Source organism: Pimephales promelas, chromosome 17 (genome assembly GCF_988280905.1).
Source record: "Pimephales promelas chromosome 17, fPimPro1.hap1.1, whole genome shotgun sequence".
NCBI classification, from domain to species: Eukaryota; Metazoa; Chordata; class Actinopteri; order Cypriniformes; family Leuciscidae; genus Pimephales; species Pimephales promelas.
In genome coordinates this window covers 31710999-31727148 of record NC_142785.1, presented here as the reverse complement: position 1 = coordinate 31727148, position 16150 = coordinate 31710999, and the positions used below count along the sequence as shown (strand labels likewise).

Here is a 16150-nt window from a genome sequence, read left to right as displayed (position 1 = left end):
TTTCTGATGGTTAAATTAATCTGCTTCATTGTATTAACTCAATTTTTCCAGTTTAATCAACTTAAAATTTTAAGGCAACCAGGTTACTTACTTTTTTAAGTTAAACCAACAATATTTTTTACAGTGTAGTAATCACAACATTTTTTCTTTAGTCAAATCCACTTAAATAATTTATTTAGTTCAGATAACATATAATTTTGAGTTTCTAATGATTAAATCATTCTCCTTCATTGTATTAACTCACTTTTCCAGTTCAATCAACTTAAAATTTTAAGGCAACCCAGGTTACTTACTTTTTTAAGTTAAACCAACATTATTTTGTTGGTCTAACTAAGCTTAAACTAACCCAAGCTGGTCTAAACTGGTCTCCCAGTCTGGTCAAGCTGAAATGTTGGTGGTTTTAGGTGGATATTGTACACTTTTCAGGTAGGGAGACCATGCAGACTTAAAAAAGACTTATAAAAGTAAATAAAAAAGCAACAATTCATAGTTAGTGGTTCATGGATACATACATAATGTATCCTTTAAACTATAAGACCATCTTATTAAACAAGATTTCCCATAATGTCAGAACTGGTGTTTGAACCAAAAGTCTGCGCAGATCTTGTAGGTCTGGGAACTTCACAACGCCAAGATGCAACAAACCGCGTTTAATCTCCAGTGGGAGTCTGAAGTAAAGTTCACATACAGCATCTTTGTCTGACATCTGGACCTGAGGGGATGTGAGAGAAAACATCTCCAAAAATTAATCATGCATTTTTTGGCTCACAACCACTTCAATATAGCAACCGCAAACCCTTTCTAAAGCCTCGGCAATACAGTGAAAGCGAACGGGCCTTGCACTCCTCCTGAACACCCAGGGGGCTGTTTTCTGTCTTACACAAGCCCTCGATGTGACAGCCTCCGCAATAATAACCATTTCCTCACAGTCTTTTTTCTTTCATTGCAAATGGAGCACCAAATGTTTTATTCGCTGTTGCGAAAAGTCCCCTTTAACACAAAACACAGCCCTTCCCTGGACTGAAGCAAACGCATCCCACTTTAGTCTCCTCCGGCTAAAACAACAAGCATACAGTGTGTTGTGATTTGGATGCTAGTATTCTGGTTTGACCTCAGTGTCCAATTCTCACTATTAACTAGTTGCTTATTACCATAGGATACTGGCTGTTATTAGTCCTTATAAGGCACATATTAAAAGAGTAGTTCACTTTTCAAAAAACTTTTGCTGATAATTTTACTCACCCCTGTGTCATCCAAGATGTCCACGTCTTTCTTTCTTCAGTGGAAAAGAAATTAAGGTTTTGGATGAAAACATTCCAGCATTTTTCTCCATATAATGGACTTCAATGGGGTCCAAACGGTTCAAGGTCCAAAAGAGAGTTTCAGTGCAAACTGCAAACTGTTCAAAGGGCTTTAAACGATTCCAGACGATGAATAAGTGTCTTATCAAGCGAAACGATCTGCCATTTAAAAAATAAATATCAAAGTTTAAGTTTTATAAGCTCAAATGTTCACGTTCGTGACACTGTTCGAACTCATTCATCAAAATGAACAAATCTTTTTTCGTGTCATTTGGTTCATTCAACGAACGAAACGAACAAACTGACTCAGAAAAAGATTTGTTCATTTTGATGAACCAGTTCGAACAGGAGAGTCACAATCGTGCATTTGCAAAGTGAGCATTTGTGCTTGTAAAACTTAAACTTTGATATTTATTTTTTAAATGAGCGATCGTTTCGCTTGATAAGACACTTATTCATCGTCTGAAATCGTTTAAAGCCCTTTGAACAGTTTGCAGTTTGCACTGAAACTGTCTTTTGGACCTTGGACCGTTTGGTTCCCATTGAAGTCCTGGAATGTTTTCATCAAAAACCTTAATTTCTTTTCGACTAAAGAAAGAAAGACATGGACATCTTGGATGACATGGGGGAAAATAAATTATCAGCAAAAGTTTTTTTTAAAAGTGAACTAATCCATTTAATCCCCCTCTTTGAAGTCTTTTAATGAGGTTTTCTAAAATTACACTCGACAGAAGCTGCATTTTCGAAGTTTTTAAATGATAAGTTGCTAACTACTGGTGACACTGGGGACTGTGAGTGCTGCTAGCCTTAAGTGCTGCTTTTGACACTGTCCCATGCTGACCCTCTTGCTCGCTTGGAGCCGTAAAGGAAGTGCTCTTGAAGGGTTTAAATCATATCTCTCCAATAAAAGTTTTAGAGTTGGTGAACATTGGTCTCCTGTATCGGGTGGTGTTTCCCAGGGATCCATCTTAGCCCATTTCCATAATTTGGGTGCTATTTTTAGCACACATGGTCTGTCGTTGCATTGCTATGCAGATGAGACCGGTAACCTACTATGACCTGTTTGTCTGGTGTGAAGGCCAGGCTGGCTTTACATTTTCTTAAAGAGTAACTAAACACTTAACCAACTTTTTTTAGTTAATGATCTGTAAGAATGGATCTTTATTAATGCCAGTCATTGATTCGAGTAACTTTTTTGACATTTGTTTATAAAGTGTTCTATTTCTACAATATATAGTGTAAAAATGTCTTAGTGCTGCCCTCTTCAGGTTGAACAGTGGCTACTGCAGTTGAATTTTCCTATTGGATGTTCCACACTTCGTGACGTACGCAGGTTTCAGCTCACCACTCGAGCTACGCCCTTGGCAGTATAAAAACCATCTTGTGTCGTCAAAACCAGTCAGGAGTTGGAATTGTGAGTATTGAAAACGATCAGGATAGAGTGTTTTAGCATCTATTTCGTCCCCTCTATCTCCGCTGGGGTCTGCCCACTTTTTCAGCATTTTCAAATATTGCCAGTGGGTGGAGTCAGGCTCTGACCAGGGGTTTAGTTACCCTTTAAGTTTAATGAGTAAAACTGAAATAATTGTGTTTGGTCAGTCAGATTCTCTTCGGCGTTTTCACATCTGAAAGTCCGCACCAAGGTCCGAACCAAAGTTCACATTTTGATACATTTTCATAAAGTCTTGGTTTGGTTTCACGCTGCAGTTATGCGAGCGCACTAAAGAACTTTATGTGACATACTTCCATTAAACATTTCTACTTTTGCTGTTATATAGTTTCTCAAACCAAGCTAAAACATTTTGATTATATACCATTCAACCAATTTCACAATTTACAGGATTTTATGTAAAAGCAGCACTAAACTAGAGGACTCGTCTTGATCTGAGGCTCAATCCAGGAAGGGTTCGCTCTCATAAAAACACTGCCGGACAACGTGAACCGAAGTGACGACGATATAAACTCGTCAGTAAATGATCTTAGCCGTTCTTTCCAGGAAGCCTCCCCTGTTCTACAAGATCTTATTTGTGATCCCCAACCACCCAGTTAACCACTAATGGTTCACTTTGCAAACACCTGCAGCTTCATGACAGCATCTCCCTGTGAAACAGCCACTCAGCATGTTCACATCCCGCTGCTGTACTGCGTTTGATTATGTATGAAAAACAGCGCCACGGGTGACATGAACAAAGAGCAAAAAAGAAGAAAGCTCAAACAGACACGGTGTAAAAAACACTGGCTGAAGTCCAGATAGAGAGAGAGAGATAAAGATGCGGGAGAGAAATTCACGGTTCCTGCCTCATGAGAGCATGAACATCCCTGTCCTGAGCGTCCTTACATAGGAAACAAATGTTTGACACAGGTCTTCTGTGCGCCTTAAGACAAAAGAATTAAAGTTAATCCGAGACAGATGACGAGGAACACCCAATGACAGGCCCTTCTCCATCTTCAGCGGGAGAAAACAGGAAATTGTCAGTCGGATCCACGAGTGCAGGCTTATTGAGAATAATGAAATAATCAACTGATACAGATGAGTGTAATCAGTGGTGTCTTTAACATCATGTTGGGATAAAGGAGTGAAAACACACTGGGATTTACTAAAATACCCCAAAGTGTCTTGTGTTTCTTTGGACGAGTTCATGCAAGCTTGTATAAGAGTATATAACATTTATTTCTTTCGTTCTTTTCTCATGCTCAACAGGTGAGAAAACTCAGAACTGAAAAACTGACTCGCTTTCGAGCATGAATTTGAATTGAGTCGACTCCACAGGAAGTTAAATCAAAATGACAGGAATTCAGTATGATCCATCTATCTATCTATCTATCTATCTATCTATCTATCTATCTATCTATCTATCTATCTATCTATCTATCTATCTATCTATCTATCTATCTATCTATCTATCTATCTATCTATCTATCTATCTATCTATCTATCTACACTCTTAGAAGAAAAGGTTCCATATAGAACCTTAAAAGGTTCTATCAGCGCTACGTATTTGGAACCCCTAAAAGGTTCTATACACTCTTAAAAAATGGTTCCTCTGGGTTCTATATAGAACCCTGGGGTTCCATACTTGGCCAATAGAACCTTTTACCAAAAAAAAATGTTCTATATAGAACCATTTTGGAGTTCCATATATGAAGCGGGGGATGGAACCATTTCTGGTTCTAAATAGAACCATTTCTTCTAAGAGTGCACATCTATGGCTCTCTATCTATCTATCTTGCTCTCTTGCTCTCTCTCTCTCTCTCTCTCTCTCTCTCTATCCATCTATTGCTCATTCATGTCTGAAACACAAGCACACAATGTTAGGAAAACATTTGCATCTCATGCTGACTTTGCATTAGAAACATTATCTCTGACTCTGAGCATCATCCTCTGACCGTTCTTATCTCATTAACGTTCCACTCCACGTTGTGATAGATGACTTTCTAAAAAGAAAAGGGGTTCTCTTATGGCATTGATCAGTAAAAACACATTTTCGTTCCAACTATAGTCTTGTATCGTGTCAAACAAAACTTAAGCTCCTGCCCGTTCTTCAAGGCTTCTGTAAATGATGCCATGCAAAATACAAAGTGTGTATAGAACATAAAGAAAAGAGCAGGGCATGATGGCATCAGGACTCAGTGAAAGTGATGCCCCCTGCTGGATAGTCAGTATGAGCTCTGCAAACCTCTGACTACTAAACTACTAACCATATTCTGACGATACACACACAAGAATTTATCTGGGGTATATTTTTGGGCAGGGGGTCTGCTGGGTTAGCTGGACATCTGAGGTCTCTTGAGCCACCTGGCCTTGGCACACTGATCCAGCAGCATACGCCCGAAGAGCTGGGAGCCACACAGATAACCTCACGTGACATTTAGATGAAGCCAGGTCACATGGGCAGCTCTGCTGCTCAAAAAGATCATGACATCATCCCTACAGGACCAACACAACCCATTTGCTTGACAAAAATGTCAAGAGCTGATGTCTGATGCTATTCTCTGCTTTTCAACCGTTAGGCTAAAAAGCACTAGCATTTTATACACAAGTTTATGCAATATTATAATTCTCTCTCTCTCTCTTTCTCTCTCTCTATACGTTTCCTGTTGAAACCTGTAAGTTAATGTAGTATATGCACTCTTAGAAGAAATGGTTCTATTTAGAACCAAAAATGGTTCCATCCCCCACTTCATATATGGAACTCCAAAATGGTTCTATATAGAACCATTTGTTTGGTAAAAGGTTCTATTGGCCAAGTATGGAACCCCAGGGTTCTATATAGAACCCAGAGGAACCCTTTTTTTAAGAGTGTATAGAACCTTTTAGGGGTTCCAAATACGTAGTGCTGATAGAACCTTTTAAGGTTCTATATAGAACCTTTTCTTGTATAAAACAGCTTGTTCCTTTTTAAAGCATAGCCATTGGTTTATATCGCACATCACAGCATTCTAAAACTACATTTTATGACATTTTCAATGTACAAAAGCAATGAAGACACGTTCAAAATGTCATACGAACATTTGCATCACCTATAAACCATTATTTGATGCATGCTATTACTAGAAAGACCGTTGCATTCATTAATTAACTTTCTACAGAGCATTTTAGGACAAAATATACCCCTAGAAAAAAAGATGCAATAATTTTCAGATAATTTCAGAAAAGACAGAGCTGCATGATATATTGAAATAAAGAAGAAATTAGGATGCAAATGTTGCAGCATAAAATAATTTTGACTAAATAGTTGATTATTTTACAATTAAACTAGTAATGGTACAATATATTTCTTTTTTTTAATAAATAATAATAAAAAAAAACTATTTAAACAGGCTATTATAATTATTTTATAGCAATATTTTATGGATACTGAAAGAGGTTGAGGTAGTTTGTTGTAAAGCATCATCACCCAAGTCTTTCAAGCTTTTCCCAAAATGTTCAGCCCTAAACTTGTTTTAAAATAATTTTTATCTTCAATGCACATTCCCCTCCCAAAAGAATCATCATCAAAATCTTCATTCTTTCCAAATATAGCTGGTGAAAATTCCTGTACTTTTTATATTGCAATTTGCAGAAAAACAAATGATTGCAATTCAAAAAATACTCCAATATCGTGCAGGCCTAAAGACTAGATGTGTATATTTCCTAAAAAATAGTTTTAAAAATGCACTAGTATATATCTGCTTTAGAGTTACGTAAGCCGTGAGTAAATAATGGGGTCTGTAGTGCATTACTATCTCCCTGCCGTGCAACTGCTCTACTAAAGACATTCAAGGCCACACATGACGGATCGAGCATGCTTTGGATAAAGCTCGCTCCCACACTTTTTTATCCAAGTGATGGATCGCCTCTACTGGGTCTTTCTGCTGTAGTCTCTGGGTCACACCTGTGTACACCGCCAGCTCCACTCGTGCATGAAGACCCCCTGAGACCACCTAAACCGAGCACGCAGCAGACCTCTGCATCGATGATCCGTGATTCCCAGCTCCTCAGATTTACACATCCTCACGGACACGAGGGGAAATTAGCCATGCTGAAGGCTGAAAGCTCAGCTTAGGTCTGTGATGTGGCGAAGGAGATCCGAAACTCCTTCAGAATGCAGCAGACGTCCCGTATGAGGGCGTTTAATCCCAGAGCGGGTCTCTAATGACGGGTGAACAGGCGCTGGATTCGTGATTAATCACATCACAGGCCTTGATTCCCCACATCAAGGGCACCACAGCTACATCTTGAAACATGATGAGAAACTCAAACTAGAAAAAGCTGAATGAAACACGGTTGCTGCTGTCCAACTTGACTGGGTTAAATGCAACTAATTATTTATTCCACCATAAAAAGTTACGGAGCCAAATGGACACTTGCAGACCACTAAAGGTCAGAATCTGAAGAGTCTTTATAACTTTAAAGAAGTAATTCAATGATGTGTTAATGGTGCTGTAAAACTGGTGTCTAGGGTCATATAAAGCGATTTCTTGTTTTCCTTTTTCTTTAGTGTGTTATCTGTAGCTGTTTGTGATCTGCAAAGTTACTCAGCTCAAAGTTTTGCTGATAATTTACTCATCCAAGATGTCCATGTCTTTCTTTCTTCAGTTGAAAAGAAATTAAGGTTTTTGATGAAAACATTCCAGGATTTTTCTCCATATAATGGACTTCAATGGGAACCAAACGGTTCAAGGTCCAAATGAGAGTTTCAGTGCAAACTGCAAACTGTTTAAAGGGCTTTAAACGATTCCAGACGATAAATAAGGGTCTTATCAAGCAAAACGATCACTCATTTAAAAAAAAAAAGTTTACATTTTATAAGCACAAATTCTCGCCTTGCTTGAATATTTTATGTTCACATTCATTCATTATAAGAACATGAAATATTGTGATTTCCCAGTAGATGACTAAGAAATACTCTTGAACAAAGAGGTGGGCGGTCACTGTTGGGCTTTATTGAGAACATACTGTAATTGGCCCTGATCTTCATATTGAGAAGGTGAAATGCTCTGGAAGGGGTCAGTTGAGTTTAAGCGTTTGACCGCTCTCTCTCTCTCTCTCTCTCTCTCTCTCTCTCTCTCTCTCTCTCTCTGTGTGTGTGTGTGTGTGTGTCAGGCAGTCGTGCATGCAGACATGTTCTGTAGTGTTTAACCTATACATGTGTGCAACTGTCTGTCACTGCACAGGCTCCGTCTCTCTCTCTCCGTCTGTCTTTCATTAACCCCCCACACCCTCAACTGTCTGTTTTTCCAGGGTGTCTCTTGCTTTCTCTCCCTCAACAGTCCAGCAGCGTATAGGATATTATGAACAGCTGCCGGTTTTTCCTGAAACTCTTTCTGGCAGTCATGCATTCACCAGCAGATACTCAATCCCATTCAGCTGTTTTCAGCTCTGCCATGATCCATTCGTGGGTGTGTAGACGAGCACTTGCTCACTCTGACCGTTGACGTACTGTATGCCTGAAACTGTCATTTGAGAATAGGACATGTGGCGAAAAGCAACAGGCCGTACGAATGTTAAACTCTACATGAAATAAAGAATGCAATTTGCACCGTACCACGACCAAAAAACACAAACAGAAAGAAAGTGACAGTTCACCCAAAAATTACACTGGTGCCTATAGAGCCAAAAAAGTATCTACAGATGCGTCAAAAACCATATTATAATAACATAATCAACATAAAGCAGCCGTTTACCTTCAAAATGAGTAACGTTACCATTCAAAAGTTGGTCAAGTTGGGTTTTTTTTGTAGGTTTTTGAAACCTCTTGTTCACCAAGGCTCAAAAGTAAAGTAAAAACTGTAAAAAAAAAAAAAAAGCGGCATACACTATAAAAAATGCTAGGTTGTTTTAACCCAATTTTGGGTCAAATATGGACAAACTCAAACATTGGGTTAAAAATGTAACTTAAAAATGTAAACCAATGGCTGGGTTTTTCCATATTTGACCCAAAATTGGGTTAAAACAACCCATTTTTTAGAGTGTATAGTGATTCAAAGTCACGCAGGCATAATCTCAAGCACTTATTGATATGTAAGCAATAAGGTACGAGAGGCTGCGCTGTATTGTTAATAAGTAACGGCTGAAGGGCGTTGTTAGGCACGATGCGAAGCGGCAACATGACATCATGACTTTTGCGTAAACATACACGCCACTTTCGAGTCAAGTGGCGTGTTAACTCTACACATTTTGAGCTATCCGCGTGTATGCGTGTATGTCCACGCCATTAACGTCCGAGTGTCTGTACACGTCAAACGTCTGCGCGAAACGAAGCAAAATGTAGATCTACATCTGGGGAGCGATCTTTTTTTTTTTCCTAGGATGGTAAGGGAACAGTCATAAATGCCATTAACCCCAGTGACGGTTAGGTTTAGGGATGGGGTTGAGGTAAGTCATATATTTATAGTATATACAGTAATAACGTTAAGTCAACGGCATTCATAAACATGCTGAAAAGCGATTATGCGTCTTGATAGCGCGCCAAAAATGGAAATACGAATTGGCGTGTCATACATACACTACTTCATGAGATCAGTCTGGAAGCGGAGTAACCCCTTCAGCCGTTACTTATTCACGATACAGCACTTGCCTTGAGTACCTTATTGCTTTTATAAAACGGTTGCCTCACAATATTAAAGTAAAAAACAATGTATTAGTGCAACTTTCATGAAGTAAAATCACTGAAAGCATTCCTTCCGCTAGAAAAAATAGTCCCTGAGCGTGAACAGCAACAACGTTCTTATGTGTAAAATGCATGAACGCTCAAATAAAAACAACATAGAACTGCAGTGTTGCGCAGCGACCAATAGAACTGTTGGGTGAAGCGGTCATAGCCGTGTTTTATCGGAATAATCAGAATCAAGGATTCGAACTAACCGTTTTATAAATGAGCATTAAACCAGTAGCCATTCTGCCCTCTAGATTAAAAAAAACATACAAACACCATTGACAACGAATAGCATGCATTGATGATTCATACGCAACAAGACTAGAAATGTGCATTACAGAAACAAATTAGGTCCATTTTAATTTCCTGTCGACTTAATGCAAAATAACAGATGCTTCCGAATAGCATCTCCATGACCCTTCTGCATTTAACAACTGATCATGCCCATAAAACGAACAATCTCTGCAGACGCCAGCTCATAAAAGCCCACCACTAAGGGTTTCCAGTCATTTTCAGCCTCCAGCAGGACCACATGCTGGACTCGTGAGGCACCTGTTCTGATCAATTCACTCATTAGTCTTTAATAACGGCAGCCAGGCAACCACTTCCTGTCACTGCCCTGCGTATTTCACACCAGGGGGGATTGTGGGAAGATGAGCTGCTGAATTACTTTCCCAGAGGAAGTGAGAGCATGAAAATCTTAAAGGAACAGTGCACCCAAAAATGATTGGTTTTCTTTCTTCTGTGAAACACAAACAGACACACATTACACAATGTTTCAATACTTCTGTAGTCATAAGCTATTGGTATTCACTTGGTCTGCGATATGATGCATTTAAAACCGTGACAGCGGATGAGATTTCCGATTCTCAGTGAATGATGACAGAAAGTTTTGGCCTTTTCCTCTTATAAAGTTATCGTAAGAATTCAATATGACTTTATGCTCACCAAGTCTGCATTTATTTGATCAAAAATACAGTAAAAAACAGTAACAATGTGAAACATTATTACAATATAAAATCGATGTTTTCTAAACATCTGTAAAATGTAATGTATTCCTGTGATCGAAGCTGAACGTTCAGCATTACTCTCTTCAGTGTCACATGATCCTTCAGAAATCACTCTAATATGATGATTTGATGCTCAAGAAACTATATGGTGTTGTATTTACATTTTTAAGGATTCTTTGATAAATTTTACTTTCAAAAGAAAAGTAGGTGTGTTCATGTGTGTAAAAGCACTCTGGACCCTTTTGTGTTCCACAGAAGAAAGAAATTCAAGCACACACTCTTAGAAGAAATGGTTCTATTTAGAACCAGAAATGGTTCCATCCCCCACTTCATATATGGAACTCCAAAATGGTTCTATATAGAACCATTTTTTTTTTTTTGGTAAAAGGTTCTATTGGCCAAGTATGGAACCCCAGGGTTCTATATAGAACACAGAGGAACCCTTTTTAAGAATGTATAGAACTTTTTAGGGGTTCCAAATACGTAGCGCTGATAGAACCTTTTCTTCTAAGAGTGCATTTAAATGACATGAGGGTGAGTAAATGATGATAAAGTTTTCATCTTTTGCAGAACTTTAACTTGCCAACACAGTCACAGAAGTGGGAATGAACTCTGGTGTTCCCACACGCTGCGTCTGGAGGGAAAGTGAGCGTTTGTAGAAGACTCAGGGACATGGTTCACACACACATTCACACACACAGTAGTCGGTATCCACTCTCAAACACATGTTGGTAGCAGTGCTGCTTTGATCGTGTGTCTGTAACCTTGTTGTCACATCAACGGTTTCTGGTTTTACACCCCTCTGTGACGGGCTCATCTCTCTTCCTCGTGCCTGTCTCTCTGTTCTCTCTCTTTTCACATCTTTCCACACTCATCTTTCTGTTCCTCTGCACTTCCTTGCCTCTATCTCCCTTTAATGACTCACAAATGACAAGAACCATTCTTGTAATCTGACAAAAAGTCAGGAACCATTCCAAAAGTGCACTTATTATGCAATTTTGAAGGTACCTAATGTTGTTTTGGAGTCTTCTACATAAGTTTACAATGCATCCAAGGTCAAATTTTCCCATTATAGATATATATAGCAGCATCAGCTCTTTTCTCACGGTGTCTGAAAGAGTTCAGGAGATTGTCTTGACCAGGACCACACCCCTAAATGCATTGAAGCAATTGGTTGATTAGATAATTGCATTAATGAGAAATTGAACTGCTCTTGATGACAATGGTGGCTAATTTACTATAGTTTTACATCCATACCAGTAACTAACTATACTGTCCATAAGATCCTCCACATCTCCCCCTCCCGCCAGCACACCTGTTTAGTATAAGTGCTCTGATTTAATGAGTGTATCTGTGGCTGATCAAGCACCATGTCGCCCTAAACGTTGTGCCATTCATCAAATCTGCCACTGTTGCATGCAGCGGGTTTGTTTCATTAGTTCAGCCCCTGCGCTCACATCATATAATCACCCTGACTGCGTCCACCAAACCCGCTCATTTCATATCAGTTACCGTGTCTGTGATGAATGAGCTTTTAACTATTAATGATCGTCTACATGCAATTAACTCAGCAGAGCACACAATAACACAATCATCACACACACAAACACATTTACCATCAGGAGGAAAAGAGAGACTGATTGTTTTCTGTGTTAATTAAGAGCACTTTACCAGTGATGATATGTTTAGAGAGAGAGAGAGAGAGATCTAGAGTAAAACCTCTGCAACTGTTGCATTACAGTAAGGAAAATAAGATTGTTTTGCATTATTGTAATGAGAATTTGGGGTAGAAATGTCCCTAATTATATGTATATCTATCTATCTATCTATCTATCTATCTATATATATATATATATATATATATGAAGAGTTCAGATGCAAAAGCCTCTAAATGCCATTTGAAATTTTCTTCTAAAATGACCATTTTTATGAAGCTTGTATATTTAAGTTCAGTAATTTCACTTAAATGACAATTAATAGGTAATCTTCATTGCCATTTAAGTGAAATTACTGAACTTAAATATACAAGCTTGATAAAAATGATCATTTTAGAAGAAAATTTCAAATGGCACTTAGAGGCTTTTGCATCTGAACTCTTCATATATATATATGATACATTTATATTTATATATTTATATATACATTATATAACAGCCTTTATACACCTCATATTGCCCCTAATAAGCTGGGCAATCAAAGTCAAAATGAATTGGAAATTATATTTTAAGTATGACAAGTTTTTGTGCCATTCAACCACATTCAGCTGTATATGCCATGGAATCATCATAGTGTACAACTGACAAACCACAAAGTTATCAAAAATGGAAACCACCAGCAAAACACAAATATGTTCTGTTATTGCTTCTGTTAACAATGCACAAAAATCCCCTAAAGTTATTGTTCTGGAGAAAAAGCAGAGCATGTTCTTCATACAAAATGTGCAACAGTTCATGTGCTGCTTCGAGAAAAAAAGACTTAATCTGACTGCTCACAATACAAACTGTGACAAAACCAAGTGAGCTTAGACAGTATGTTAAACGTGTAAACTTCTAAATTAAGCTACTTGTCGAAGTCAAAACATTTGCAATTTACGGGTCAGATGAGGTAGAAACAGTGTCTTACAGAAACAACTGTGCGGTTTCACTTGTGTGTGCCCATAATGCCCAAAACTACGTCAAGCGCAAAAGCTTTGAATCGCAGCCACACAGTCATGTGAAAGTTATAAAGTGCATAAAGCAATTACACTTAAATGTGTGTTACCTGCTGTAAACAGACTCCCGGCGCAGCAGACAGTCAGCACGGACACAACATGCGCGCAGACCGCGGGCAGGAGCGCACGCCTCGGGCTGTACCGGCTGGACATGGTGCCCGACGGGAATCCGCGCGGATCACGGCAGAACGACCATAATATGTAGAGCAGCGACGGCAGACACACGGCGGATGAGGACTTCTTCACACACTTCCTGAAATCTAAGAGACTCTCAGGGCGTCAGGAGCGTTTAGACGCGCGCGCCATACATCAGCTCTCCATGAGCGCACGAGCCACATAAACTCGGGAGCCTCGTGCGCGCGCGCGCGCGTGTGTGTATGTGTGCGAGCGCGACGATGTTCTCGCGCCTTTGATTCTGGATAAGTGCAAAAACCATAGACAGATCAGAAACAACGGTAACCGTTTATAATAACTCTCATTAATATTCGCTAACAAACAATTATGTCTTTGTCTTGGTTGCACGGGTCTTTGGCTAAAGAAGCATTTCTACAGTTATTGTCCAGCCCAAACAATATCCTATTGAACTCACGTTTAGTCACTATATACGCTGTCATTTTTGGAACTGTTAATTTGAGACAAAAAGCTAATGCAAATGCAAAATAAATATATAATAATAATTGACCTTTAAGTAATGGTGTTATAGATGTAATCAATGAAAGTTATTGTGTTTTCCATGCCATGAGGATAACATATATCTGAAATGTATGACCCTGCTAAACCCTATATGTCATGAATATTATTTTATGAGTGAGACATTGAGTTGAAAGGGCAACGAACTCGGCATTGATCAGTTTAATCTAATGTCATTTCTGTTTTAATTAAAGGATAATGATTAATTGAAATGGTCATCATGCCATTTAATCCCATAATTAGTATAGGACCAAGAATAGAATATTATAAAATATATCCAACATGACAAGTAATTCAGAGCCACGGTTACTTGTAATGCGCCATGTCATGTAAATGACCTCTAATGATGGCCTTAAATAAATGAAATAATGCTAACTCACAGTGCAGCAGTGTTGGACCAGCATGCACTGCATTGCACATGCAGTTTGTGATTTACTGCAGGCAGACATGAAAAAAACACACATCCATGATGAACCTTATTCAAAATCTGCATCACATACAGACTGCACATGCAGATCCGAGCACAATGACAACATCAAGAGCGTCTGCTGTGCAGCCACATGAGTGGAAATCATTTCCAAAGAGCAAAAACTGTGTGATTTCATCATTCTGTTCTTGCATTACCCCGGTTTCAAAAGGCCAGGCAGGAATGGATCCAAAAGACAGCACAAATCCATTCGAAACACATCCTCAAAGACTGTAACATCGAACAAACCCCATATTTTCTCCAAGAACTCTTCAATGAAATGTCTGAATAACAGCATCTTTCTGGCTTATCATTTCTTCCTCTAAATTAATTGGACAAAAAGAGTCAGGAACCATTCCTAAAGTGCCCCAATTCCTAATTTTGTATAGGTTTACATGCATCATGCATTTAACCCTCCTATTATCCTTGGGGTCAATTTGACCCCATTCAATGTTTAACGTCTGTAAAAAAAACATAATTTTATTTATTTATTTATTTTTTTGCTTAAAATTTAATGACTTTTCCTAATTTAATGGGGACAACTCTGTAAACATACAGGACTTTTTCAAAGTCCTGTACAAATTTTGTAGCATCGGTGTTCCTTGGGGTCAATTTGTATAATGAAACAGAAGAAATATTAAAATTTCACACACATTTGTTTTGGTCTTTATATTGAGGTCATTATAACATGTTATAATTTGAATGTATAATGTTCATTGTAATTTTACATATTCAATATCATTTTCAAAAAAAACGTCCCTCTGTTTTAGGGCTCTAACCAAACATAACCATATCTGTAGTATTGCGAGAACTACTAGTCGTTCACATGACATGTGACATAATTCTCAAGATAACTAATAATTCTTTCCTGTGCCATGGGGAGGAGAAAACATAAAACTTCAAAACGTCAACTTTAAACGTTCTTAAGTTGTCAACAAAGACATAAATTGACTGAGACAAACCTTTGTGAAAAAAATACACATATTGTGGAGGTTTAAATTGAGGGTAAAAAGTGTCATCAGATTTGAGGCTTGCCATACACGCCTAAAACTCACATCCTTTTGATTTTTCTGGGAAAATGCATTGAGTACTTCTCGTGTGTGTGTGTTCAGGGAATTAAAAATCAGCACTTCATTGTTGAAGTCATCCCTTACTCGTGTTAATGAGGAACTGTCTTTCACCTTGGGAACACAAAGGGCCCCCATTTGGTAGAATGGCCCTCATAAGCCCCGTGCTCTTTGTTGGAGGGAACAGATCTACTCCAATCCCATCCCGTCTCGGGGTCAATACCAGCTGTCTTCAAGAGTGAAATAACCTTCAGACGAGCTCCTGTGGGAAAGCAGGGTCAGTGCACACCATATACATGTCCTATAAACTTCATTTGCATGCTCTCACCTGTGCCGTCCATTCACTGCTGTGGGGAAAAACCTGTAATGCGAAGAAATGCATGATATGATGGATTACTTGTGGTGTCACCTGAACCACTGACCTGGAGGGTCTGGTTCTCATATCTCCAGGTATTGAGCCATTTTCAGCCCTCAGTAGGGGTGATTGGGTCCAAACGAACAGAACAGACTTTACAATCCCAGACAACAGGGTCTCTGGTTTCACAAACGCATTTGAGATCTCCTATTACTCATGCAGCATGTCATTTTGATCAGTGTGTAAAACCCTTTTGTATCTTAAGAACCACAATAATTCTCTGAGAAAATAAGGCGATTTATGGGTTTACGCGGTTCGCTCTGGTTCTAGGTCAGTGTTTCACTGCAGTCATCAACATCCCGCTATGATTCATCACGGCTCTTCATCCCAGGCCAGAAGAAGTTTCTCTAGAG

The 16150-nt window shown here is 38.8% G+C and overlaps 1 protein-coding gene across 4 annotated transcripts in view; it reads right to left on the bottom strand.

Annotated features, from left to right (window-relative positions):
• The window catches only part of adam12a (ADAM metallopeptidase domain 12a), a 118029-nt gene extending 104519 nt beyond the window's left edge, over positions 1-13510 (bottom strand). For all 4 annotated transcript variants that reach the window (XM_089122374.1, XM_089122375.1, XM_039651446.2 and 1 more), the window contains exon 1: positions 13210-13510. In XM_089122374.1, the coding sequence (XP_088978500.1) occupies positions 13210-13312 (103 nt within the window). In that variant the 5' untranslated portion in view covers positions 13313-13510. The remainder of the gene's footprint in view (positions 1-13209) is intronic.
• Positions 13511-16150: the final 2640 nt, after the last annotated feature.